This window comes from Coprinopsis cinerea, assembly GCF_000182895.1.
Source record: "Coprinopsis cinerea okayama7#130 chromosome 9 map unlocalized cont3.9, whole genome shotgun sequence".
NCBI lineage: Eukaryota > Fungi > Basidiomycota > Agaricomycetes > Agaricales > Psathyrellaceae > Coprinopsis > Coprinopsis cinerea.
The window spans coordinates 500,355-525,778 of record NW_003307536.1 but is presented as its reverse complement, the minus strand read 5'-3'; the positions used below and the strand labels follow the sequence as shown (position 1 = coordinate 525,778).

The 25,424-nt window shown below is 51.9% G+C and overlaps 10 protein-coding genes across 10 annotated transcripts; 4 read left to right on the top strand and 6 right to left on the bottom strand.

The window, feature by feature from the left end:
* Window positions 1-1,968: 1,968 nt before the first annotated feature.
* CC1G_07461 (hypothetical protein) lies at window positions 1,969-2,649 on the bottom strand (the record flags this gene model as incomplete). Its single annotated transcript, XM_001832038.1, has 1 exon — window positions 1,969-2,649. One exon carries the CDS (start codon window positions 2,647-2,649, stop codon window positions 1,969-1,971), a length of 681 nt encoding a protein of 226 aa, XP_001832090.1.
* A 452-nt stretch (window positions 2,650-3,101) lies between these two features.
* Window positions 3,102-5,669, top strand: CC1G_07460 (hypothetical protein; the record flags this gene model as incomplete). The annotated part of the gene is made up of 7 exons (XM_001832037.2): window positions 3,102-3,290; window positions 3,655-3,768; window positions 3,974-4,004; window positions 4,063-4,160; window positions 4,271-4,958; window positions 5,066-5,097; window positions 5,472-5,669. The coding sequence occupies 7 exons, from the start codon at window positions 3,102-3,104 to the stop codon at window positions 5,667-5,669; spliced, it is 1,350 nt and encodes a 449-aa protein (XP_001832089.2).
* Window positions 5,670-6,626: 957 nt separating this feature from the next.
* On the top strand, window positions 6,627-7,604 carry CC1G_07459 (hypothetical protein). Its single transcript, XM_001832036.2, has 2 exons — window positions 6,627-6,690; window positions 6,753-7,604. Exon 2 carries the CDS (start codon window positions 6,767-6,769, stop codon window positions 7,490-7,492), a length of 726 nt encoding a protein of 241 aa, XP_001832088.2. The 5' UTR covers window positions 6,627-6,690; window positions 6,753-6,766; the 3' UTR covers window positions 7,493-7,604.
* Window positions 7,605-8,455: 851 nt separating this feature from the next.
* CC1G_07458 (hypothetical protein) lies at window positions 8,456-9,677 on the bottom strand (the record flags this gene model as incomplete). The annotated part of the gene is made up of 4 exons (XM_001832035.2): window positions 9,549-9,677; window positions 9,303-9,492; window positions 9,149-9,236; window positions 8,456-9,094 (listed from the first exon to the last, which is right to left on the bottom strand). Exons 2-4 carry the CDS (start codon window positions 9,425-9,427, stop codon window positions 8,456-8,458), a joined length of 852 nt encoding a protein of 283 aa, XP_001832087.2. The 5' UTR covers window positions 9,428-9,492; window positions 9,549-9,677.
* A 211-nt stretch (window positions 9,678-9,888) lies between these two features.
* On the bottom strand, window positions 9,889-11,520 carry CC1G_07457 (hypothetical protein; the record flags this gene model as incomplete). The annotated part of the gene is made up of 4 exons (XM_001832034.2): window positions 9,889-10,528; window positions 10,581-10,736; window positions 10,791-10,884; window positions 11,268-11,520. The coding sequence occupies 4 exons, from the start codon at window positions 11,518-11,520 to the stop codon at window positions 9,889-9,891; spliced, it is 1,143 nt and encodes a 380-aa protein (XP_001832086.2).
* Window positions 11,521-12,032: 512 nt separating this feature from the next.
* On the bottom strand, window positions 12,033-13,195 carry CC1G_07456 (hypothetical protein; the record flags this gene model as incomplete). Its single annotated transcript, XM_001832033.2, has 4 exons — window positions 12,033-12,632; window positions 12,682-12,781; window positions 12,840-13,033; window positions 13,094-13,195. 4 exons carry the CDS (start codon window positions 13,193-13,195, stop codon window positions 12,033-12,035), a joined length of 996 nt encoding a protein of 331 aa, XP_001832085.2.
* Window positions 13,196-14,387: 1,192 nt separating this feature from the next.
* Window positions 14,388-16,275, top strand: CC1G_15135 (hypothetical protein; the record flags this gene model as incomplete). The annotated part of the gene is made up of 5 exons (XM_002910452.1): window positions 14,388-15,026; window positions 15,086-15,458; window positions 15,513-15,574; window positions 15,630-15,689; window positions 15,748-16,275. 5 exons carry the CDS (start codon window positions 14,388-14,390, stop codon window positions 16,273-16,275), a joined length of 1,662 nt encoding a protein of 553 aa, XP_002910498.1.
* A 1,138-nt stretch (window positions 16,276-17,413) lies between these two features.
* On the bottom strand, window positions 17,414-20,033 carry CC1G_07453 (other/FunK1 protein kinase; the record flags this gene model as incomplete). The annotated part of the gene is made up of 6 exons (XM_001832030.1): window positions 17,414-18,322; window positions 18,383-18,549; window positions 18,602-19,274; window positions 19,331-19,414; window positions 19,470-19,541; window positions 19,599-20,033. 6 exons carry the CDS (start codon window positions 20,031-20,033, stop codon window positions 17,414-17,416), a joined length of 2,340 nt encoding a protein of 779 aa, XP_001832082.1.
* A 661-nt stretch (window positions 20,034-20,694) lies between these two features.
* CC1G_07452 (other/FunK1 protein kinase) lies at window positions 20,695-24,017 on the bottom strand (the record flags this gene model as incomplete). Its single annotated transcript, XM_001832029.1, has 7 exons — window positions 20,695-21,567; window positions 21,643-21,835; window positions 21,880-22,676; window positions 22,735-22,818; window positions 22,886-22,957; window positions 23,012-23,933; window positions 23,995-24,017. The coding sequence occupies 7 exons, from the start codon at window positions 24,015-24,017 to the stop codon at window positions 20,695-20,697; spliced, it is 2,964 nt and encodes a 987-aa protein (XP_001832081.1).
* Window positions 24,018-24,519: 502 nt separating this feature from the next.
* Window positions 24,520-24,864, top strand: CC1G_15134 (hypothetical protein; the record flags this gene model as incomplete). Its single annotated transcript, XM_002910451.1, has 1 exon — window positions 24,520-24,864. The coding sequence occupies one exon, from the start codon at window positions 24,520-24,522 to the stop codon at window positions 24,862-24,864; it is 345 nt and encodes a 114-aa protein (XP_002910497.1).
* Window positions 24,865-25,424: the final 560 nt, after the last annotated feature.

The window sequence follows — 25,424 nt, the reverse complement described above, 5'->3', positions numbered from 1 at the left end:
TGAAGGGCATGTTAGCCCGCTTCTCTGCAATCTGAAGTGATCTGAAACTATAAATATCATCCACTTCGTTCATTCACGAGCGCTTAAGCCTGTGTGTAGCGTATCTATCGGCCGGCTTAATGGAGCCGCCCACAATTCATTTGCAGTCCAACAGCCCAAGGCTCAGCGTCTATTATTCTATTTTTATTAGGTACCTTCCCCTGTGATACTCGGGGTTTAAAAATACTCAAAAGGCATGTCCCTATCTCTAATCATAGAACCAAGTAGCCTAACACAGGACTCCGCCCGGTTGAGATGGGACCTCGTCTTAAAGCTTCTCTCTCGATAATTAAGTCGTTGCTCAGAGAATGCTGTAGGGGTGATCATGATGATCTTTGCTGGTGTGTAAGACTCAGACTCGATTGTCCAGAGTCATCGCCTATTCGACTTCTCTGAGAATCCACAGCTGGAGAAGTGCACAATCCGATGTGTCTTTTCATATTAACTCGGGGTCTGGATGAGCAGCCCCTGAGCCCGACCCTGGTTGCTCCTCCGATGGCGCTACTACTACTTCTCGAACTGCATCCTTTACAGCGGGTAGGAAGCATTCATCCTCCGGCGGGTCGGGTAAAACTCGCAAAAGCCAATCTCTACAGCATTTGCGATTCTTGTATACAGTAGACAGGGATTCGAAAAACGAGCCGCAATCCAGAGCCAGAGATTCGCCGCTCCCGGGGAGAACGAGTCAATCTCGAATCGAAAGGATCTCGCTCAGCAAGTCGAAGAGTACCCTCCTTTTCATCCCTCGGCTCTCATTTACCCGAGATGATCTTCCGCCCGCATCTATCGGGGTGCACCGATGGAGTGGCGGCGGACCTAACGCACGATAATCGTCGACAACGCAGCGGAAATGAAAACGCATGGGCGTTCAAATAGAGAGCAATTGTTCGGTTTGATGCAGCGGCGCAGCATTCTCGCGTGGTATTGAATTGTAGTAACCCTTGTCCTCTCCCAGTATGGATGAGATGTATGCACAAGCAAGAATTAGGCGCCGGGAACTGCGCACCAGAAGCCTGGAACGAGGCGCGGGCGTTGTTTGTTCCCAACAACCAAGTTAAATTGGAGGATCCGGTGTTGCTCACAGCCAACGCCTCATGTTCTGATTTTCTAACTCAGCGAACGGCGAAATGGAAGCGCAATTGAATGTGCAAATTATGTATAAGCTCGGGGATGAAGCCATGAAACGGATGGATAATGAGTGGGATCACAGAGCAGTAGTCACACGATAGCATAGCATCAATCGTCGATTCCTATGTGGTGTGACAGGTCTGGCAAGGATGGGGCCCACCCAAGCCGAGGTGGAACCACCTTGAAACGGACCGCCGGAGGAAAGAGAAGTGAAGAAAAAAAAAACGACTCGGGGAACGGAAGAATGGTTCCAAAAAGGCAAAAAGGTATTCATTGAAAATGCTAGTGTGGGCGACGATGATGTAGTGTACATGTGCATGGTAGAGGTGGGGAAGAAAAGAAGGTTTGCGAAGATGACCTGATAGAGAGAGAGAGAGAGCAGATACTGGATACAGGTGTGACATAACGGAATTGAGCGAGAAAGAGTGGGGACGTTGCCTTGAGGCGAAATACAAGGGGTCTATCGACCAAGAAAAATCGAGAGCAAAAGAAAGTAACAGAAATATCCCTTTAGCAATAACAATACAGCCAGCCACCGCAGAGGTGAGTAGTGGGTGAGGTGGGTAGGGGGTAGGGTACAGTGAAGGGAGAATAAAAGAAATGGACAAACGGTCATAAAGGTCGTGTTCGATCATAAAAAGCAACATAAATTAACCTGTCCATGAGCAGTAGAGCAGGGCCGACGGCCGGAAATTCAGTGGTGATAGGTAGAGCCCAACCACCCCCAAAAGCCTGTAACGATCGAAACTTAACTTCGATAGTCAATGAGGGAGAAGGGAAATACATACATGAAGAGAGGGATCATGCTTCTTCAACGACGAGCTCCCAATTCCCCGTCTTCGCGTCGAGCGATAGACCAGAGAAGAGATGGCACTTCGCGAGGAGATCGATTCTCGACGGCTCCTCATACTGCGACCCCTCTTTCTGTTTCAGCGTCCTCGCTCGGTTTTGGAAGTCGAGCAGGACTTGCTGACGAACCTGTGGCTGGATCGCCGACAGGTCAATCGGCTTCTTGAGACTGCGATAGAGCCCCCATAACACGTCCCCAACGGTGAGATAGCCCCTCTTGTGGCCGTGAGGCCGGATGTCGAAGGATAAAGGCATAATGTATGATCGAATGACAATCGTCATCGAGTCAACGGGTGGGAGGACTGCGGGGCGTTCCAGGAGCTCTCGCGTCACAGATTTCCCGGGCGTGAAGGGGTCGTTGTCTGGGTTTCTCCAGAGATCATAGTTGAAAGGCCGCAGTCTCCCTGGCTTTGGAACCGATAGAGACGTTTCCAATTGAGGGGCGACCGAGACAACTGGAGAAGAACCAGGGAACTGCCCGAACAACGGGCTCGTTGAAGGTGGTAATTGCGTGTCCAGATGGAGTGGACTGTTTAGCTCGGGAGACGATAGTGTCGAGCCCGACAATGAGGGCGACGGTGTGCCAATGGAGTACACTTCGTCGTCCTCGCGGAATGTTACTCTGCGAGGCATTGTGGTGGGTGTCAAGACTGTGCGTGGGGGGGAAACAAAGAGGTTACTCAGTGAAGAGCACCTAGTAAGAGAGTGAGGGTATATATAAGTAAGATTGTTCACGATGGAAGGCTAACAGCAAATGTGGCCAAGAGACGACCAAAAAGGAAATGGGTGTGTCAACAAACCTTGATTCGCTCCGGATCGAGGGGCGGGGATGGAGAATGGAGGCAGGGTGCGGCACAATACAGAAACTCAGTGGTGTTACTTACCTGTCAAAAGGGGGAGAAGGAAGTGGATTTCAGTCGGGCCTAGGTTCGTCACGGAATATAATAGGAGGCTTCAGAAGTCCGACCAGTCTAAACAGCCTGAGTCATTTTGACCAGTGGGTGTAACAAGAGATGTGAGCGGGCCGTCCAATAGAGTTTCCTCAGTATTTGAAGCCCCCCACGGCTACAGCCTTCACTGACGAGATGGGCGGTCGACGTTATGGAGAGATCGTTACCCAACGTCAGGGGGCGGGCAGTCCGTGGATACGAAGGGGCAGTTCCCGACCCCCGCACACCATTTCGTCAGTGGGCACGAGCGCTAAAGCGAGAAGGACGCAGTTGGGCGCAGGGTTGCGGAGTTGCTTCGGGGTTGCCCGACGTCAGTCGCAGGCTGTTCGTCACTGGAAAACGAGGCAGTTCGGGACCCACATGCGCTGTCGTTAGGTAATATCAGCGGGCGCTTGTTTAGACAGGGGCGGGAATTTGGTGCGAATTGGCCGAGGCCAGCGCCCGTGCGGTGTCGCCTCCCCTGGAGACAAATTAGAGAAATTAATCATCATCATCCAAGACAGGAGACTCGTCGCAATCGCATTGGAGCGATGATGCATGCGGTGGTGGTGAGACTCGTTTGGGAGACGGGCGATATCATTTGGGAATAGTCATACAAGCTTTGCAAGATAGATTGCCTTGGATTGGCCTTGAATGAGACCCGAGTCGTACCACTTTGTCATTGCCAAAAGATGGATTTCATCCGCAGCACCATAGAGTTCAGTGGAAACCATTGGACAGTCGACGGCGATGGGACGATGATGTAGGTGGTTGTCCAGAAAAGGCCAGAAAACAACAGCAGCCGGTAGCTTCTGAGGTCCGGGTAAAAGGCTGAGCCACGATAAAGGTAGCAATACGGCATGTGGAGCCTAGGGCGCTAAAGTCAGAAGAAGCGCCCTGACGAGGCGCTGCGCATGCCAGTTCGGGTATCGACGTCACAACAGGAAAGCGTGTACCGCGCATGTCGGAGAGTTCGCGCACAGGTTCCCATGGCACCTATTTCCAGGATATTGAGCGGTAGAGAATAGGGGATAGACGACAAGCGCAGAGTCGGTCGTTGTGCGTGAAAAAAAAAGTGCTTGCGGTCTGCGAGTTGAACATTGATGTTATTTGCCAGTGCCTTGTGACCCAAGCGGAGACACACAACATGCCGGTGGCGCAGCTGTTCGCAGCCCCTATTCTGATTGGAATTCCCGACGACCATGGAACAAGGCTGTGAGTCAGTTGCACTCGAACTACAACCACTTCTGACAAGGCGGTGACGATGCTGAGCATTGAGTCAAATGTCAACTTGTTGGATTCGGGCCCCCTACTTTCTATAGTAGGACTTGAAGGCGCATAAATACGGACCGTCGCAAGGTGGAGGTAAAGACAATCTTCCCCACAATCAGCAGCACTATCTGATCAATCCCTTCATCACAATGCCAGGCAAACACGTACACTTTGCGGACGCGTTCCCCGCGACGCCTTCACCATCGTTCTCGGTGAATTCCCTGCCCTCTACTTCCGGGCCGTATACCCCCCAATCGGTATCTTTGGGGTACCTCCCACTCCCTCCTACGTATTCGGGGGTTTTCTCAATCCACCCAGTCTTGAAGTACTCTACGAGCCCAGTATTGGCTTTTGATATTTCCCTACCGACAACCTCCATTCAACCCCGCGATCCAAACGTTACCCCATACGTCCTCGCGCAACCAGCAACCGAGCCTCCCCTCCCATTTCTGGAGATTACGGCTCCTGGCCTTCCTTGGAAGATCACGATACACCCAGTTAACAAGAACACACCTGTACCAATCGTCACCGTTGCAGACGTTTTGCACGGCATCTACGCGTCTCTGCGACTGCCAATATCACAGGCAGAGTACAACCTCATTCCTTCGGAGCAAGCACGCTCTCGCATCAATGACGCATATCGCTATCGTTGCAAGCGCCTCGCAGACCCCCAAGCGGTCCAGAATACCACTGGGTTGGAATGTCCGGCGTTGCCGAAGGTCCGGCAGAGCGGCAGCGTCCGTAAGTCCGGCCGTCCGGCCACGGTCTAGCAACGTTTCCAACGTTTTTCGCTGCGGCTGGGCCGTCTACTTAGTCTGAAGGCTACCCTATGCATACCCAGCGCTTAGTATACCAGAATCCGAACGCATTTAGCCCACCGGTACGCGCTACCCCTCGGTTTTAGCGCTTGCGGCATGATCGCGTGCCGTGGACGGCTGGTTGATTAGTCAGTCCTCGCACGCTCCAGGTAAATTCGATCCAACATCGACTGGGAGGCCTTAGTCCCGTTAGAAATATGTCGGACGGGCCCAAGTAGGCATACCTAGCAAGCCTTGCTTCTAGTGTACGCTCTTAGTGTACGCTCTGGATCCAGGGAACCTCGACTTCGCTGAATCCGTGCTGACTAATCTAGCGCCTTCCAAGCCTATGTGGGCCTCTGTCTCTAAATAACGGCTCGGAAACCTCATACCTACTCCCAACTCGTAAGTCCCCTGGCGTCTCTCCCATTTTCTTCTCCATTCATCCCCTTGCCAGACTGCCGGACCACCCCTGCCGGACGCCCGGACCGACAGACTGCCGGACATTCCAATTCCGAAGTGTTCTCAAGCGGTCGAGAGGGAGTCGAAGAAGGGCATCAAGCGCATCGATTTCCTGACGGAGAACACCACTTTCATGGGATTGTCGAGCACGAAACACGGAGGGCATGTTTGGCAACTCAACCTTTCACGATAGGCGAAGGCTCCTCCCTTTTGCTGACCTTGTTTGAACTATACCCGGACACGCCTCATACCCCTCCTGTGACGACATTCAATGTAGTATCATTATTCATATGTATCATAGCCTTGTAGCATAGCATAGCAATCCGAATCAGCATTCTATTGGAAACTTTCGAGAGCGCCCATCGCCATCTCCGTTTGAGCGCTGAAGGGCTGGCGACATGGGGCCCAGAAGTTGTGGACGTCGATGGGTGTTAATGCCAAATCGGTGCTGTAAAGGAAGGCGGCGTGAAAGCGATGCTCGAGAAGCCAATTCAATAACACCAAAATCCAAGCTGTGCAGCGCCAATCATCGATTTCCCTTCTCTGCATACCAAACTCGTCACACGAAACGGCAACGTGTCTACTCGGCGTTAGATCCCAGGCTGACTGACCTGCAGACTGGGATACTCGATCGTCAACATTCGAGTAAATCGACAGCTACTGCGGGGAAGTCCACGAATAAAAGCTCTTTGTAACGATACGGGGTTTGGCATAGAATCGCCTGATTTAGAGCAGTATTAACATTGCGACACCGCGGATAATACTGCGAACAAAAGCGTATACTGCGGATGGATAGAATTCGCAGCAGTGCTTGAATCCCCGGATCGACCAGTCAGGACCTATTTATATCCCCAGAACAAAGGCAGAAAACTGGTTGTTTCTGGATTGATTCTATGCTTTCATACCTAATCCTCCGTCTCAGTCTCGATTTGAGCCAATTCTGCACTCTCCCAGGTTGCTTGGGTCTAAACGAACTGAGCGGTTTGGCCAAGGCTACCGTCGGGCCCGTATGTTTCCCAGGTGCCCTAAAGGGGATATCAAATCCGAGTACAGCTTGAAGCTGACTCCCAGATCCATCGCGACGACATACCCGTTCATATAATAACCACTGCCATGCCTCAACTGCATTTCGCTCAGCTCCCCACTCACTGTCCTACATCCATCTACTGGCGCCCCGATTTCCTCACAACAGCGTACACAAAGTATTCATAGTGGTGAGGATGTAGTCTCGTTGCTGTGACCCACGACCTGGAGGTTAATGCTAGCCCATCTCTAGCACCCATTCCTTCAATGTCACCAACAGCAACGACACACGTCCAGCTCTACAGCGAGACGCCCACGATGACCTCTCTCAGACTGAGAGGAGACAACGTCCACCGTTACCACCAGCAGTGGCAACTGCAACAACAACCAACCGGACTGAGCCCGCTGGACAGCCCGCAACTGGTCGGCTTCAACAACGGCTCGCCGTACCAAATGGCGATACCCACCATGGACTACTTTGACAGAAGCCAAGCCCCACCCCCAATGGAGCGCATGGCCTGCATTCCACTCCCTCGAATCGGTGGCGGTCCGTTGAACCCAGTCCTCGAGCGGACCCCGCTGCCCATGATCCTCTACAACATCGCCCAGACGTCCGACTGCGCCTCGATGAACCCCCGCCAACGTGAAGCACTACGTCATTCATTCGATGAACCCGCAACAATTGGCGGCGCAACCTCTGTGACCATCCAGGCGCGCTTCCTCCCCTGGCCCATCGTCGTCCAACGAAACGGGGCTGTGATCACCGTCAGAGACGTCCTTTCCTCCGTCCACTCTGCGTTGCGCCGCTTGGCTCAAAATCAAGGGCTCGTCAAGCCTGACCACCACATCCTCTCGCCCGACCACTACAGCACCATACCCAACAACCACTACGAACCAGCAATCCTCGCCTCCATTCTCGGGGGGCGATGCACCTGGGATGGCCTCACTGCCAGCCCTAAGGAGCCCGAAGTATGGATCCTACACATCAGATGATGATGCCACCTTCGCTTTCTGCAAGAATTCAAACTCACCTCAACTCCCCTCACACCTTGTTGTGCACAACCACCCTCTCGAGGCGTACCATCAGCGTCGCCACACCCTCCTAGGAGAAGAGCTTGCCGGCGGACACTGGCAGGGGATCCAGGGACATTTTCCGATATTTATTTGGCGGAATCTCTGTCTTTTTCCTTTTTCCCTCCCCTCTCCCCAGCGAGCGCACCATGGACTTGCAGTCGGATAGTTCACGGTGTGAACCGACATGGACAAGCTAACGCAGCCCTATCTTGCGCGAAATTTGCCTCCCTTTATTATGGAACAATGCTAGTCCTTAACATTGTAAAATTGGAGTGACGTCGTCTGGTCGTCCTTGGCTGGACCGTCACGGTAGATACCACATGTACTTGTCGTTGTATTTGTACCCTCGTATATGAATGTCGATAGGGTACATGACTTGGTTGAAGTCTGCCCCATTCTTTTTCTTCTTTGCGGTGTATGATCGAGTTTCGTTTTTGCGATGCGAATTTTTTCTAAGGAGCTGGTCGTCGCCTCTGAAGCTTGAAGCTTGAAGTCTGGCAACAAGCCCTTCCCCGTCGTGCGCAACCTTTGGCAACGGTGTCTCGTTATCATAATCGTTATCTTATCCAGATCCGACTCGGGATCGCTCGTCGTTCGTTCATCTTCCTGCGACGAGGACGCATTCAGGCCTTCTGAACTGGTTTGCACCCAGCTCAATTGCATCAGACCAGCCTGAGATACCATCGAGTCATTTGAAAGGTCCGATGGAAAAGCCAGGCGCTGCTCAGTTATAGGCGATGTACAATGAATCCAAATCAACAGCGGAGAGGTCAAGCCGTGTCAAGATGACTCAAGAACGGGACCGGGACAGATCAATTTAGTTTCGGTGACCGGGACCCCAGAACAACAGGTGCCCAATGAAATCCATTCGTATGTGTTTACTTAGGCAGTGGACTTGTTGATACCACAGTCGGCGCTCTCCCCCCGTTCAGCCATGCCTGCGCGTCTACACTCCTCGATCTCCACGCCAAACCTTTCATCGATTATCTTGAAGGCTTCAAGTACAGGGGTAACCCGCACGGACAGGACGTTAGATCTGCAAGGATCGCAGTACACGTATGTAATGGCCGCGCCACACAGGCATCGGATTGAGTTATGAGGGACGGAGACGTTCTCGTAGATTTGTCGCACTCGTTGACCGAGTTGAACCGTGGATGGCGAAGGGAGGCTATGAATACAGGTCAGAAGAGCTGTATTTAGCAAGGTTCGTCGACAACCACAGGCTGGAATGGGAACGTTATTGCAGCTTGTACATTTTAATGTCTCCCGGAGGAAGGTGAAGCCAAGGCCAAGACGAGGCTTGATGCGCTCAATGGCATTGTAGTCTCTGGCGGAGAGGATTTTTGCTGCGGTATCCAGTCCAAGAGTTTCGAGGTCCTTGAGGGGAACCGGGTCTCCCATGACGAGACCGACGATGCCATCTTCGAGCCAGTCGCTGACTCTGAATTCCCTGGCCAAGGTCACTTTTTCGACAAAGGATAGTCGGAGGCTTGACAGAGACTGGATAGCGTGGTTCCGGACCTAACGGAGTCCCTTGTTAATCCTCTACAGTACGAGCCCAACGGATACACCTACCCGTGTCATCTCCCACGTAGTCGACAATCGAAGAACCCCGATCCATTCATTTTTCACCAGCTTGAAGTTGTTCGTGACGTCGTCGAAACTGGTATAAACCAGAGTTATTGTTTATGGTGTTATGGTGTAGGAGACCCCGAATAGGGGGAATAACCTTGGATAGAGAACTTTCAAGAGGCTGGCGAAGTCGTCCTTCTTGTGACCTTCCAGCACTATCGGGATTGACTCATCTTTTCCCTCGCTGGAGGTTGCCCTTCCCTCAAGCGAGAACGAGAACATGTTTGAAAACACCTCTGATCCTCGCAGAGGCGGAATTGCGGAACCGAGAAGAGCTCATCTTCAACCTGGTGCGACGTTATTCAATCACGGTGGTGGCGCTACATAGCAGAGATGAACCAACCGTGAGGATAACGTTCTCCCAGAAGAATCGTCGGGTCGGGCTTGTAAGGGGTGATGAGGTGCTCTCTACAGTGTCCACGTTGAGAACGCAGAGAGACTCAGAGAGAAGGGAACGACGGGAAGAAGCGTGAAGAGATGGGCGACACCGCCGTCTCCCACGCTGGGACCCCATCATATAATCATCAGGTTCAGCCACGCGGGCCACGCTCCGATAAGCGCCCAAGACCTGCCATTGCATTTCCGGATTCAGAACTACTGCTCTGAAACCACCAATTCACCTAGACCTGCTAGGATGGGTATTAAAGTACATAGTGAGTCATTATATACCCATAATTAACAGTTCAGACCTTAGATTCAACCTCTGTTGTCACCCTCAGCTGCAAAGGCGTTGAAAACGCTTGGCCAGGTTGGAATACGCCTTTATGGGTCGAGAGTGAATGTTTCAATGCGTCATCGTTGTAGTTTTCACTCGTGGCTTTATTGAAGTAGTCAGTTCCAACGTCGCTTCCAATGAAGATGACCGTCCTAGTCGAGGTGGAAGTTGCGGTGGGAGTTGCTCCAGAGCCCTTGAACGTTGAACCGACACTGCCGTTTCGCGTTTGCGAGAGGAACTCGGGCATTGTTCCCTCGCGAACGACGTGGACAATATTGTTAACCAATCGCGTTGTCATGACGGAAGTGAGTGCTATGTGAAGCGGGATGACAGTCGATGAAACGACGGGATTCTTTGCGGTCGTCAAGAAGAAGATGTCGACAATCCCGATGATAACGACCACAGCGAAATAGAGAACACCGTCTCGAAGCAATGTGGTCTGTATGGGCGATCGGAAATTCTTGTACTGGTGGCGATTGGCAGCTGCGTAAAAAGCGGGAATGTCAGAGACGCCGCATCGGAGACTGAAGGCGATCATGATGCTGGTACCTAGTTTGTAAACCGTCAACACGAAGGTGTCGAAAACGGCGTTTCCGATGAAGGAGGTTCTGTTGGATCTTTATTAAACTTTGATTGAAATAATGCAGGGAGTGGACTTACGGTGCCCATTTCTCGCTTCGGAGAACTGTGCAACCTCCTCCAGGAAGGTTTCCAGCATCCTGTGAGAAAGGCGCAGTGAGGGAGGCTCCCAAGCACACGACCCAAAGGACGATGAGTGTGTATTTCACAGATGGCCTCTTATTCCAGATAGCCAGGCTGAAGATATTGGTCAGTGGTACTATTCTCCCACCAGAAATCTCGGCTACGTACACACGGTAGAGATAAATAAGCGAAATGGGTGGATGTTGTGCAAGCACAACATCCGTGGACAAGATGAGGCTGAGTGATCCGGAGGCGGCGCACCCTGTTTGGCCTGAAAGGTCAGACCAAACAGCCTCGTCCTTCTCGTGCCGATGAGAGATTACCATCTCTCATCTTCTCGTCGTTCTCGAGAGTCCTCATCCTCTCCACTCGTTCCTCTCTCGTTTTCGCGTCCCACCGCTCCCGCCCACCACCAGCGCCTACGCTTGGCCATCCAGCCACGGTTGCTCCGGCTCGGTGGTCATCTGGGCGTTCCGGCCAGCAAGCTGGCCCCAGGCAACACCAAGGAAACCTGATTAGGTTTACTTGGCTTCACGCTTCGTCACGGCTCTCGAGAGAACGAGCCTATCTTGTCCGACGGCAATACAACCGCGCCGCCAAAGGTAAGCGAAAGCTTCCCATAGTCGTAGCAATTCGGCGGATTACCGAGTCGGATATTGACTTGCGCCATGTTGACGATGAAGGCACCGTAACGCTGTAAGAAATATGCCCAGAGGATGGGCCGCTTCCACCATCCGTGAGTCCGGAGGTACTTGAAGTCCTGAGGTAAGTGTAAAATGATTTCCCAGCTCACGAGAACGAGAGAGCTGAGGGCCATATAACTGAAGTTGGCCCTTTGTTGGGCGGTAGGAACAGACCCTGATTGGGGTGGTGGGACCTGTGGAGAAGGGGACGCCATTTCTGCAGCTATTAGGCGATACCTGTTTTCAAAATGTCGTGTTTATATACCTCGGCAAGTGGTCTACGACCTCCGCTTATTTGATGATAAGAAGGACGCGAGAGACGACAGCGACTGAATTCGTTGATAAGATCATCGACAGATGGAGGGATAGTAATCGGAAACCAATGCTTCGAAACGAAGGGCAACAGCTACGTCTCTGTCTATTTTTGCTCGCACGCTCCCGTTTTATAGCTTACCTCGGAAGAATAATGTCAGTGCTCAATTCACCATAAGATGCATATCGATTTTACGATTATCATTCTGACAGGGGCCGTTGCGAACATGTCTGAAAGCCCGTCGTAACCGAGCTACACAGGAGATAGATTTTGCTTTGATGAATAAGCTGGAGTCGGCTTTGAACGAGAGGCCACTGAAACGAAGCACGATAGGCAACGCTGGTACAATGCTGTCGAGACGTTCAGAACGACTACACGATGGGAATGTAAAGTAAATATGAACGCTACTCACTTCTACATGTGGTCCTTGTACTCCTCAATCTCGTCACCAAACATCTCCTTGATCATACCATCCACATCAGGGCCGGGTTTTACTCGTATCCAAGTGTTTTTATGCCCGTAACCTCCCCAATCGCAGTTTTGGCAGGCTAGATGTTGATTTCGAAAGGGCAAGCTATTGCAGAACTCGCATTGGACCTTGTTTGCATATATGTCTAGGTATACACCGTTTTGCTGGGTAGCAGTGGATGAGTACTTGAGCTTGGCCTGGTCGCTCAACTCTCTACGACAGCTTGTGCAGTTGGGTGCCGCCCAGGAAACCTCCCCTTCGCAGGAGTAACATATGATGTTGTCTCTTCTAAATTCCAAGGTCCCTCCATTTTGTCCAGGTTTAGCATTTGCAATGTGGTCCCGTATTGAAAGGATCTGCGCAGCGGTCTTCCACCCGACGGCTTCAACCATATCCATCAGCTTAATCGGATCGGTGGATGTCGTCAACGCTGTAATTCCCTCCTCGAGCCATTTGGAAACCCTGTGAGCCCTGGCCAATGCTATCTTCTCAGTGGGGCTCAGAGTAATCTCTGTCGACAACCGGTGAGTTGCATGGCTACGAATCTCCGAAGTCTTTCAGCTCAGATCATGGGTTACGACTTGGGCGACTTACTTTGTTCATACCCCAGATCGTCGAAAGTTTGAGGACACTGATCCATTGGTCTTTGCTTAGGGTCAAGCGGACAGATGTCTCGGAGATTATGTCCTCCGCGCTAGAGCGAACATGGTTTCAACATAACAGCAAAGCAGACTTTTGAAGCAAACCGTTACCTGGGATAGAGGAGTCTGAGGAGACATTTAAACTCGTCCTTCTTGTATCCTTCGAGTACAATGGGATGGGCGGGGTCTGTTCCTTCAACTGGCGCCGGCCCATCTTGACCAGACGGGAGTGAGAGCATATCTGAGAACACCGCCGATGCGTTGACAAGTCCGTATCGCGGGACGCAGAACAGCCCATCTTCAACCTGTTGCACGCATCAGTAATGCTCCTTAGAAAGATCGAGGAGGATGGTCCCCAGACTCACCCTGATGATAACCGCATCCCAGTAGAACTCGGTCACCTTTTGTGCCACCACATTGCTTGCTGGTCCGGCTCCACTGATCGGTTCGCTCGAGTCGGTCGCCATGTTTCTTTCGGACGGTTTCATAGAACGGTTAGAAATTCGGAGCGAGAGAGAAGAGTCGTGGACCTGGTATTAGTGAGATGTTTCGTTAAGAAGGGAAGGGAACATGAGAGAATCCGCAATCGAGAAAATCGCACGCAGAACCCTGTCAGGTTGCTTATCGATAAGCGCCCAATGGACACGAGGCAACCTGCACTTGTGCTATTGAATTGAAGCTTTAAGCGGAAACGTGGCTGCGAGAGCCTGGTCCTTCAGCCCATACAAATTCTACCCGAATATCCACTTGGACATTTACATCCAACGCGATAGCCTGCCAACTCCGTCCAAGACTGAGGCGGGGGGTTACCTCGAGGGTTATTGTTCAAGTTGGCTGTAACGCTTGAAACCAAAAGTCTCTGCACGCCCTCGGATGTGGGAGCACTAATCGACGGTTATGAGATGCGGAGAGAGCGCCTGGAGTAGCCCGAGCGAGACGCGGGCAAGGGAGGCGGGAATGACTATTACTGTCAAGCAGCGTCCGGGCAAGTCCCCGGTGCGGGGTATATCCAATAGGGGTCAAGTCGGCAAGAACGGTGCGAATGTGCTTGGCATAACCCAGATATGTATGCCATGAACCCTAAATTGCCGGCGGAAAACGAGGGACAGCCTAACGTAACCTCTCATTAACGCGCCCCTCCCTACAACGGCCATTTCAGCTGGTTTGATGAGTGCCTCTGGGGATGTTGTAGTCTCCGCCGACACTGAAATGCAGAAAACCATTGACTGAGGACGTCCGTTCTGAGGTGAAGGGCCGGAGGTTGGGGTGACACAAGCTCCGCCGGCAATATTGGCCTCAAACATTTTGAATGCCGTAACTTCATCGCTCACCTCGAACCATGCCCCGCTGAGCTGGCAAGTTAAGTTGCCGATTCCCATCTGGAATCTCGATGTGACCTAGCGGCTTTTTCAATGGGCAACAGGTATAAATAGGTCAGTTCACCATTCATTTCAACCACCCACCATCCCGACTCGTTGCCAGCGTGGCTAGTTAGCGCCTGTCTGTTACAGCAAAGCTCATCACACCAGCCCTGTATAAAGGACCGTTGATTGGGGCCTGAAAACCCTTTTTCCGTCGACTTGTGGGTCCAGGCCAAAATTCTCCAGGGTCCGTTATACAAGACGACCCGGTCCCTTTGCCCCTGCTCTTGAATCCTTTATGCTCCGTCGAACAGTGGATCCTGGTAAAGACGCGTACGACGTGCTCCGTCGCTCCCCCTCTTCTCTCTCGAACACACCGCAGACACAGTACAGCAACCATAAACCCAGCAGACAACTTCGTCCACGATCAAGCTCAAGAGTTGACCGCCCTGTTCGACCTCTTCCCTTGCGACGCCATGCATCGTTCAGCTCAGCCAGCGCAGAAACCATGGTCGGCGCCAAGGGACCGCCGATACCCTCAGGTGGAACTAGAGCTTCATCGACAACACCGACCTCATCGTCCCCCCAGCATTCCGCGTCGCTGTTCCGAGCCGTGAAGGCAGTCCTCATGAAGCACCCGTCCCTCGATGCCGCCTACGTTTTCGATATCGCCCGCCTGCACTACACCACGTGTAAAGGAGAGGAACAACTGATCAGGTGCACCCTGGACCATTTAACGAAGCAGCCGAGCAACTCCAAGTCACATTCGAGAAGAAACAGCAAACGAAGCTGGTCGGAATTTGCGGAAACATTGGAGGATGCTATTTCGGGTCCCGGAGGGGGCTTCAAGCTTCGTCGAACCTCAGAGCCTGTGCGCTCCGTGGAGAACGACACGAAGTTCATTGTCTGCGAGGCATGCCTCACCAAGCACTTCCCGGTACGTTCGACCCCGTCATTATTCATGACGGCAATCTAACATATGAACCCTATTTCCAGGACGCAACGGCAGGTTGTCCGGCCGGTCACTTGTTTTGTCATTCCTGCGTCTTCAGGGAGGTGTTGGTTCAAGTCGACACCCAAGATCCGGGCGTCATTTGCCTAGCGCCCTACTGCCCACATCCCTTCAGTGTATCGGTACTGTCCAAGATCCTCCCTCATGAACCTGTTGGACGTTACGACCGCCTCATCGAGAGCCAGAGGTTCAAACAGATCAGCCGATTTGAACAATGTCCTCGTTGCCTCTGGAAATGTCAGATCACTATCCCCATGGATCAAGACCCTTTGTTTCGTTGTCGTAACGTTGGCATATGCGAGGCCATTACCTGTCGAGTCTGTAACCGCGCTGCCCACGGCTTCAAGACGTGTCGAGGTATGTGCGATCTATGGCGGTGTTGTTTCTATTCTGATGATGTTCGTCTTCTAGAGGTTGAAATAGAAGAACGGCGTTCGCAAGCTTCCAAGGCTGCAGGCCCCGTGCAAACAGAGGTAACTGTCGTCTTGAATTACCTGGAATTGTTGCCCGGCTAATCTACCTTTTGAGTATCACTCAGGGTCGAGTTTGACCACCCTAGATGCCGCAGGCAGACAGCGAAGGCCACCAGTAAGTGATCGCCGGACCTGTTCCCAGTGAACCCTTCCTCACGGTGAGCTCCGCGTAGCAGGACTCGCATAACAACCACAAGGTGCAAACTGTTGTCGTGAACATTAAAGAGGAACCGACTGACACCAACCCGATGCTCGTCAGTCGGCCCGCCTCTCCTTGTCCGCCTACTCCATCCCTCGGCCCCACGATTGAGCCAGACCTGACAGTTTCTGAGAGGCTCGGTAGCACCAGCTTATACGTGAGACATCGCGACCTTAGCAGCGGTCGCGGGCTCCCTCCCCCTCAGTCCCTCCGATATCCTCCAACAGCTTCGTGCTCATCGTCTCCTCGTAACTGGGTCCTTCAGAAGCCGCCTCTAGAACGCCAGCACCTCGATCGTTACACGACTATGAGTATGGATAGAGCACCTTCATCCGCGTTTCAACTACCTCCACCCCTTGCCTCGCTGAAACTGCCAGCAATACCTCCATTGGCTACATCCTGTTCTTCCGATGACTCTAACACGCTGGGTCGTCCATTCAACCTTTCCATCAAACCTCGGGCGGCTACAGCTGTTGGACCCCAATTTTTCGACCATCGGTAAATGTTGCCTAAGATACTCCGTTTGTCCTCCTTTACGCTGAGACAAATCGACCTATACCTCTTCCACTTCGTCAAGCAACTGGACTACCCATCCTCACATGCCGTTAGAGCTTTCATTGCTATCCTCTGCTCCATTTGTACTTCATACGCAAACCAATATCCTAGTTTATTTCTTACTCCCTGTTCAGATAATAGTTCATTCACCTTACCCCTTCGAACTGCACATATTTGTCCCCGTATATCGAAAGATACCTCATTGTTGTCGATATTTTCGTTGTGTATCAATACGTGATCGCTTTTCGGTAGGATATATGATATCTTGCTCGCCGACTCTTGTCTCGGAAATCTTAAGTAACTTGAGTGCCGATGCGAAGGGAATTGGTACTGCTGTACTGCGGGTAAACTTAAAAGTTGATTAGAGAATCTGTAAGATCAGCAACAAGGTATAAACTTCCCGCGACAATTGCAACTTGGTGGCGAGGCGTCACCTATAGCTAGTCTAAGGTTGGTGTGTCGGCTCCTCAGCGAGTCCTATTGGACACCCAGTGGAGAGCGCATGGGGAGTTCTGTCATCGCTGCCGTCCAATCCACCGTTCCTCGCTGCCCATATCTGTGCATCAGGCACCAAACTCTCTACGACAGCTAAGTAATTCGCTTGGTGCAAATGAATAGGAACATGCACCATCGATAAGAACGGGGATGGGTAAATTAGTCGTCTGTTCGTGGACCATTGAATAGACTTTCAACGACATCTATTACTAGTAGCAGCTGCCAGCTAACCCTCCCCTTCCAGCTAACGCTGGGTAGTAGTGACCATGGATATCCCAGTAAAGAGATTTGAAGGCGACGATAGAAACGAATCCACGATATCCAACGAAGTCGATAGGTTTTGAAATTGGTGATCACCGAACAGGGAAAGGTCCGTTGTTGAATGCTTGCGACACAATGAGTACCAGCTCCAATTTGAGACGCCTGGAAATGCGAGGCATAGTGGGTTCAGGGAACTTATTCAATTGGACAGTCGAGAGAATATAGGAGATTTACACACAATCATCGATGGATAAAGCTGTTCATATGAAGATGGAATGGGATGACACTAATCATGTATCTATCAGTCAAAGAGGTGTATTGATAGAGCGTTATCGATGAGTTCGGGTAACCGAAGACCTCGTCTGTCGGGAGCGCGTTGAAGCAGGTTGTTGAAGGCGGCGCGTCATGGACCTCGTCGTTGGGCCAGCATTGCGCTGCTCCCTGGTCATCGACCTCGTTACAGGTCGTGAGCGCTCAGCCTGAGCAGTGGAATCAACGGCTGCGACTCGCAGCCGCTTTCGAGGTCGCTGGGGCTTTTCTTCATGCTCGTGATTCGCTGGTGTTGGCACTAGCCGATTACTAGCGTCGGTCGGGACGACCACTTCATCCTCCGCCTTTCGTTTCTTGGGTGACGAAGGTACCTGCACCGGCTCGCCGACCACCTTCCGGTTATCCTCACGCTCTGTTACGACGATCAGTGGAATAGAAGCCCACGCCTGCCGAGATCTTTCCACAGCACGGAAGAACTTCGAGGCGCCCTTGCCCATCATCCACGAATAGCTACCAGGGTCTTCTTGAGCTTTGGCTTTGAATCGCAACTTGTATGAGCGCCAGATATCAAGCCTTGTAACGTCAAGGCACCGGATGAAACTTAATGGCTTCGCGTACAAACCCGATGGAAGATCCTTCGGAAAGACGGGGCCAAAGTCGAGAGGCTCTAGGCTGGACAGGAGCATTGCACGCGTCCTGCCATAGACGGGTGCCTTGCTGTTCTTGAAGAAAATATCGCTCCATTTACGGGAGGAGCTAGCGCGAGTTCTGGCGGTGACGAGCCAGAGGACGATCCACCATATTGATTCGAGATCATGCTGGGGGTTGTGCAGGATTGGTGGGAATGGTTCAAAATCTTCTGGGGAGAGTTCGGGCTCGCTGTCGTGGTCGGTTTCTGCCGAGGGATCATCACCGGGAGTAAAGGGCATTCCAGTTTGCAACTCGCAGGCCATGAAAAATGGCGTCCCCTTTGGACAAAGTAACCGGTAAGCTCATGCCGGGCGGCTCGGGTAGACGGAATCACTTACGATTGGCTCCTCTCCCTTCGGAATCTCTGGGTCCTGGAATTTTCTGGCGAATTCAAGGTCGGATAACTTCATTTCCCAAGGCGCTTCTGGGCCAGACCGAATGGCGAGGATATTCCCCACACTGATGTCTCGGTGGATCCACCCAGCGCAGTACATGAGTCGCATTGCTGGTAAAGCGGTCAGAGGACTGTGCGACATGGATAACATACCGTAACTCACCTGTGAGACACTGTTTAAGAATGTCGATTGCTTCTCCAAGTGTACGGATGTCGTAGAGGGGCGTGCAAATGAATTCATAAAGGTAGAAGCACCGACGCTTTGGTACGAAGGTCGGCCTGGGGTCGTCACTGCAACTTTCGGGCGGGCCTTGGGCGTAAGCTTGGGAAGAGTAGCCCTTGCCGACGTGACTGGCGATGATGCACGAGAAATATCTCTTGAAGTTCTCCCCGTTCAAGGCATCCGCGAGCGTATCCATATCTTCCTCTCGCATGTCCTTCAGAACGTCCGCAGAACGCCAGCCAACACGCTTCCCGAATGCGGCGATATCAGCGAAGAGCTGTCGCTGAGTATCCACCTCGGGTTTCATTCGTGCATCGAGGGACACGTCCTTGAGGATCCTGTCGGAAGTCCCGGGAACGCGTTTCAGATCAGTGGGGGAGGCCACCTGCTTCACCTTCCAAACCCGCGCGCTGCGTCCGACAGGATCATCCGAGTGGAACTCGGAAACGAGCCCGACGGTCTGATAGTAGAGGGAGCCTTTCCTGCCCTCATCTGGCGGCAGTTCATAGACGTAGGTAAAGTCCGGGAGTAGCGTGACCAAGGGATCATAACCGAGTTCCTCATCCGTGGCTGCCATCAAGGATATAAAGGTTTGTACGACGAGATTGGTGTTCTGGGTGTCGATTGTTATTATGATGGTATTCGAGGCAGTGCGATTGGGACACATACCTCGAGAATGCTGAACGGAGTAGACTTGGTGCACAGAGACCGTGAAAGATACCAGAGCGACATATGGGAATCTTCGATGGTGATCTAATCGATAGAGAAACTAATTAGGTCGGGAACGAATCGACGTCGGCGTACTTACTGCGTATAGGTGGCTCCGGCGAGCGTCTTCGTTTATCACACTCAGGAAATCTGGGAGGGGATCGGGAATGTTCTAAGAGGTCACCAAGTGGTTAGCTGGAGTAGACGGACGCAAACAAACGTTCCGCACCTGGTCATTATCTCCGATCCCAGTGGTCACGCGGAATGGAATCACAACGTCGGTCGACCGCAGGGGTGTATCCATGTTTGCAGTCAGGCAGGTGTCGATGGCGGCACCTTCCCCATCGACACTGCGGAATGAGTGATCGTTGCTGTTTGCCTCAGCGATCCTCCCCATCGCCTTGCGCACGCTATTCCATGTTGCCTGCAGCGCCTTCAGGACGCGAGTTGGTTTGACGTGACCAGGTCGGAAGAGGCCTTTAAAGGCTTTGAACGTATGAGTGCTGCGAGGTGCAGCTGTTTTGGGCTGGGTGAGGGGCCGAATCTCCAGGACCTTTTGTTCCCGCAGTTCTGCCATAATTGCGTCGAAATTGCTCAAGCCGTCCTTTGGTAGGTGGCTTTGAATGAATTCTTCAGCGTGGCAGGTAATGAGTTCATATCCCATGTTTGAGGTCGAGACTGAGCGGTGAAAATCAGATATTGACTTCTTGAATAAAACGATGGTCGTGGTACAAAGACAAGAGGTAACGCGGACCTGCCAGTGATGGGATAACCCATTCGGTCAAAGTTCCCACGTCACGCGATCGCGTCCAAAGCTCCGACTCAATCGGGATTCGCGGCCTGACTCCAGAAGCGACAGGTGGCTTTCCGCGAAACCATCGAAAATAGGGCCAGACACGGGGAAGTTTACCGATATTGGCAAATGAGCTGTTCTCTTTGTCTTAAGAATTCCTTGTCTCATCTCTATAAATGCTCTGCGCCTGATCTTCGGTCTCGTGGCGCCTGGAGGGTAGACTGGCCACCACGACTTCATGCCTTCAAGTTGACTGACAATGACTGTAGATCCAACTGTATATTGTAATTTACTTGGCACTCAAGGCTGTGAGGATTAATACACTGGCTGTATACTGGAAAGAAAACATCGGTGTCGCGCATGCGGCATGACTTAGTCTGTGCCGACTAACCCAGAAGTAAACTGTTAAGTTCAAGTTATCTATCTATGTGACACTGCCATTCCTTAACCGAAACCGCCGTACTATACAGCGAGATGGTGCCATCGATCCACGTGCTTCGAAAGATGATATACATCCTGACCGTGGTCCGAGTCAATGGCGGGCTCTCTTCAACCGTCCCTGCTTTGCTTCGTCCCCGTCGCCGACATCCTTTCTCGCACCGGTATGTACCTTGATCTCTGCCGATGTCTGCAGCAACGGTCCTGAAGGCGCCTTTCTTCCTCTCGCGCGTGAAGGAAGAGGTGCGACGACCCTATGGTCCCCACTGTCACCGCCGAAAAGCTTAGTAAATCGAACTGCCTGGTGGAGCTTGCGCTTGTGGCCCGTGAGCGGATTGGGGGGTGCGTCAGGATTTTCGGAGGACTCCTTCACTTTCGCAATCTTCCGTGTCGGCTTAGGGTCCTCAATTAGCTGGATGTTCTCCCAATCCCTTCGCGATCGCTCGATGGTACGGAAAAATCCTCTGAAAGGGCCGTTGATAATCCAAGAATAACTTGCTGGGTTTCGCTGCTTTCCTCGGCCGTTGCGCCGTTTGTACTCCAGTTTGAGATGCTTCTTGAGATGGTCCAGGGCAGTGATGAAATTGGTTGCGGAGAGTGCTTGTGGAAGGCTCTTCATAAGGAGAGTGTCTTTCAAAAGGCTGCGTTCCGCAGTCAACAGGCCCCAGCGACCATGGTGTGGCAGGGATTCGAACCGCAGCTTTGGTGGGAAAACAGCTTCTACAAATTTCTCCCTGGGAAGGCGTTGGTCTACTCGTACAGTCGACAACCAGACAAAAATCCACCATATGGACTCCAGGTCGTGCTGAAAGGTATGAGGAAATGAGTCGCCAGTTTCAGCCATACATTTGTCGTTGGCTGCTGGCAAATCCTCCGTCTCTGAGCCTAGAATAGTGTCTTCGTTGTCAGACTCAAAAGTCAACAATTTCTTCGTTGCAACTTCGTACGGTATAAAGTGGTGAGAAGCCTGTCAAATTGTGGTGCACAGCGTTCAGTTACAGCCTACAGGAGGCCGGTTGTATGACGATGTTGGCTGACTCACTGTTTTGGGTGTCGCACTGGGCGAATAATCTGACGGAAACCTTTTCGCGTATTCGAGGTCAGAGAGCTTGACTTGCCATGGACCATTGAAGGAAGTGCGGGCAGCGAGGATGTTGCCAGGACTGAGATCACGGTGGACCCATCCTGCACAGAACATGACGCGGAGAGCTGGTGTTGGAGGATAAATGAACTGTCTTGCACAGGAAATTCAGAGGAATATAACATACCTAACACGCACCCTTTTAAAATATCCATAGCATCGCCCATAGTTCGGATATTGAGCAAGGGTGTATAAACATGGTGGAATACAAGCCGACACTGTCTTCGAGGAACCAATGCCTGCGTAGGTATCATCTCTTCCTCCGGTATCGAGTCCTTCACTTGGCTCGAATCCCCACTCAGCAGTACCTCATCAGGCTTCGATGACGAGTCGACCGCCGCATAGGTGCGAACGTTATTGCACGGTTGGCTTAGCTTTTCTGGCCTCATAAAGACTGAGGGAACCCTCCAAGAATAGGGAATGACGAGAAGACCTGAGCTGCCTATATGGTGCTCCTTGACACACGAGAACAACTCTCTGAAGCGACGGCCTTCCAAGACACCTGCCAGTTCCTCCAATTGCTCCGGTGTGCAGTCCTTCAAGATATCGCGCTTGCGCCAGTTCGGATCACTTGCAAACTTGTCCATATCATTGAACATCATGTTCTGAATGTCAAACTCCGTTGCCGTATCAGAGCTCAGCGAGACGTCCTTCAATATCATCTCCCCCGTCCCAGCAACACGGGTGTGGTCCTTCTTCGATTGTACCTGCTCGACCTTCCAAACTCGAGTTGATCGTCCACGAAGGCGCAGGGCGCGCGGGTTGATGATGGATTCGATGGTTTGATAGAAGAGAGACTTGCAGCGATACTCGTTGGGCGGGAGTTCGTAAACAAATCTGTGGTCTTCAACCAGGGTGACATATGGGTCGAAGCCGAGCTGTTGATCCGTCGCGCAAAAAAGCGAGATAAAAACCTTGATTAGGATATCGGGTCGCTGAAGCCGCAAGCGAAGTCAGGACATATTAAGTGTCGAGATTTGGAAAAGTGCGTACCTCAACCATGCTGAAACAGGCGGCTTTGGCCGAATGCGACCGAGAAAAGTACCAAACGGACACAAGGTCATCTTCAATAGAGATCTGGACCAAGGTTATACATGAGCTTCGAAGACCAAAGGTGTCCAAGGGCCGAAATTGAGGCACTCACCGCATACATAAACAGCCGTCGAGGGTCGTCATTCATCGTATGATTGACGTGCGAGACCACTTGTCTCCGGTTCTATGGTCACAAGGTCAGCGCACATGATCACTTGAGAGCCAGAGAGTCACATACCTCAAATATGATGCTGTTCTTGCAGTCCACCTTGAATTCAAATGGAACAATGATGTCGTAGACTGTTATGCCCTTGACATCTTTCTTCTTGGTGAGGGCGGCGTCGATTCTCTGATCACATCCGCCAATTCCGGATGACAATGTCGTGTTAGGACACATTAAGATGTGATAGTCATTCACCACCACTCCTCTGGCACGAAGGGCATCGCGGACGGCGTTTCCAATGCCAGTCAGCGTGCTGAAGAGCGAGTCCTCGTCGACCTTGCGCAAATTGGCAACTCGTTTCTTCTTGTTGACGAGGTATGTCTTCTTCACCATTGACGGCCTGTGCTTGAAGTCGTGGAGGACGTAGGGGTAAATATCCTCCACACAGCCCGTATCTCCTCTGTCCTTCGGGTTCTCCGTCGCCTCTCCCTCGAATTCGTCGGGGTACTCCTCTTCGCCGTCGTCCAATTCGGCTTCCTCCAAGGTCACTCTCGCCTTTTTCCTGAAAATCGATGTGGCTTCTTGCTCGTCGTCCATCTCATCCTCTGTGGCAGAGTCTTCAGGCCCTTCCTCATACCCTTCACCGTCTGCACTAATGGACACCGCGTTCTCCTCACCTGTTTGCTCGGAGTCCGCAGCCACGGTGGAAGTTTGGCGTGGTACAAGAACGGTGGTGCCGTCTTGCCTCTTCTCAGTGGCCAGGCGAATTAGTACATATTTCGCTGTATCCGCGTCACATTTAGGCATATAGTAGTTGAGGAAGGCGTCGGCATCGCAAAGGACGACCTCCAAATTCATCAACCGAGCTATGTCGATGCGAAGTGTGGTCGTCGTGTCGTCGACATTGGTGATGTCCTGCCCTGTTCGTGGAGTTGTTCCTACAGGCGCTGATACAGCCCCAGGGGCAGCCTGAGCCACCGGGTCTCGCTTCGGGGTTCTGGTATGTCGTTGTTAGCGATGCCACTCAGCGATTGGGGTAGATCTCGAAAAACACTCACATTGGCTCTGTCGTAGGCCTCATAGCACCAGTCTTCTGTTATAACTCTCGATGGATCTCCTCCAACTGTAATTCAGTACGAGAAGGGTGTCAAACAGTATGGTTGTGGTTAGGAAGAAAGAGGCGTCGGCCCTTGAAATGGGATCACAGAACAAGTTTGTTCATTGACATTTGGTCAGAAAGGAAGAAAGTTCCCACACAGCCACACATCGATTTCGAGAACGCTTGCCCCAATGTCGGTCCTCAACAATTTAAAGAACGAAGCAATCACATACTATCTTCGACCACGACTGGGCCGAAGAATGACCCCATCCAACCCATCCCTCCCTCGGTTGGGCAGTGTTGTGATGCCCTGGGCCCACCTGCTTTACCGTCAACCTTGACCCCCGCCTAAAACCAGTGTCGCCTCTACAAGCCGAACCCATTCTATCACAAGAAGTTTATTTAATATGTCGGAAATTTGGGACGGCGCCGGCAACGCCGAAAAACGCCTTTTAACGAAGGCCTCCCGGTTGGCCGTTTCAACATGGCCCCAAAAATGTTGAAACGGCCTAAAAACGGCCTTCCAACGTGTAGGAAACGCGGCCTGAAACGGCCAATGACAGACGGGCGCCTATTTAATTTTCGCGAACGGCCTGTCAAACGGCTGTCAACAGGCCGTGCGTTGGAAGCCAGGGATCAACTTTCCGACATAACAGTAGGTCAAGTAACGTTATCTCTTTTGCCCTGGTCCCCCCAAGATAAGCTTATGCCCCACACCTACCCCGAGTACCATGATACCCGCTCGGAGACAGATGCTCCCCACATCCACAGTGTCGGAGCGAGGGATATGTTTTTGGGCGTCTACTTCGGCAAACCTGCACGCGTCTGATGTGGCTTGCCGCGCTTGGTGGCTTGGGGCAACTTGAAGTCCATCAAGACGCGCGCGGAAAAGCCATATCAATTTCAAGCCGCGTTAAGACGCGCCCAAGACCACAAGGCGTTTTGAGGAATACTTAACGTCCGTCGTATTGTAAGGCAGGCCGAGTGTATATATAGGTAGAAGAATGCTAATTGAACGTATATTGGCCATAAAATCGAATGCTACGATGGCATGTGACCTTCCAAGGGATGTCAATTGTGGGAGGAGGGGCCTGGAGGGCACCAGCCCGGTTTTGCCTCATGCTCGAAGTCCGTCGTATTATAAGCCTAACGGAGTATACATAGGTGTACAGGAAAGGCGTAGCATTGATCTTCTGTCATAAAACTGAATACCACGTTACAATAAGGCATGGATGTCACCATGAATCACGATTGAGCCTGTCACATCCGAGTAATGGGTCTCTCGAAACTCGTTGATTATGGGACATTAATGTAGAAATAGTCAGTGCTAGTATACTTATACAAATGCAGATCTACACTGTCACCACAAAGGACCATAACCCGAGGGTT

Coding starts and splice junctions, on each gene's coding strand:
- CC1G_07459 (XM_001832036.2), top strand. CDS start 6,767: ATGTCACCAACAGCAACGACACACGTCCAGCTCTACAGCGAGACGCCC.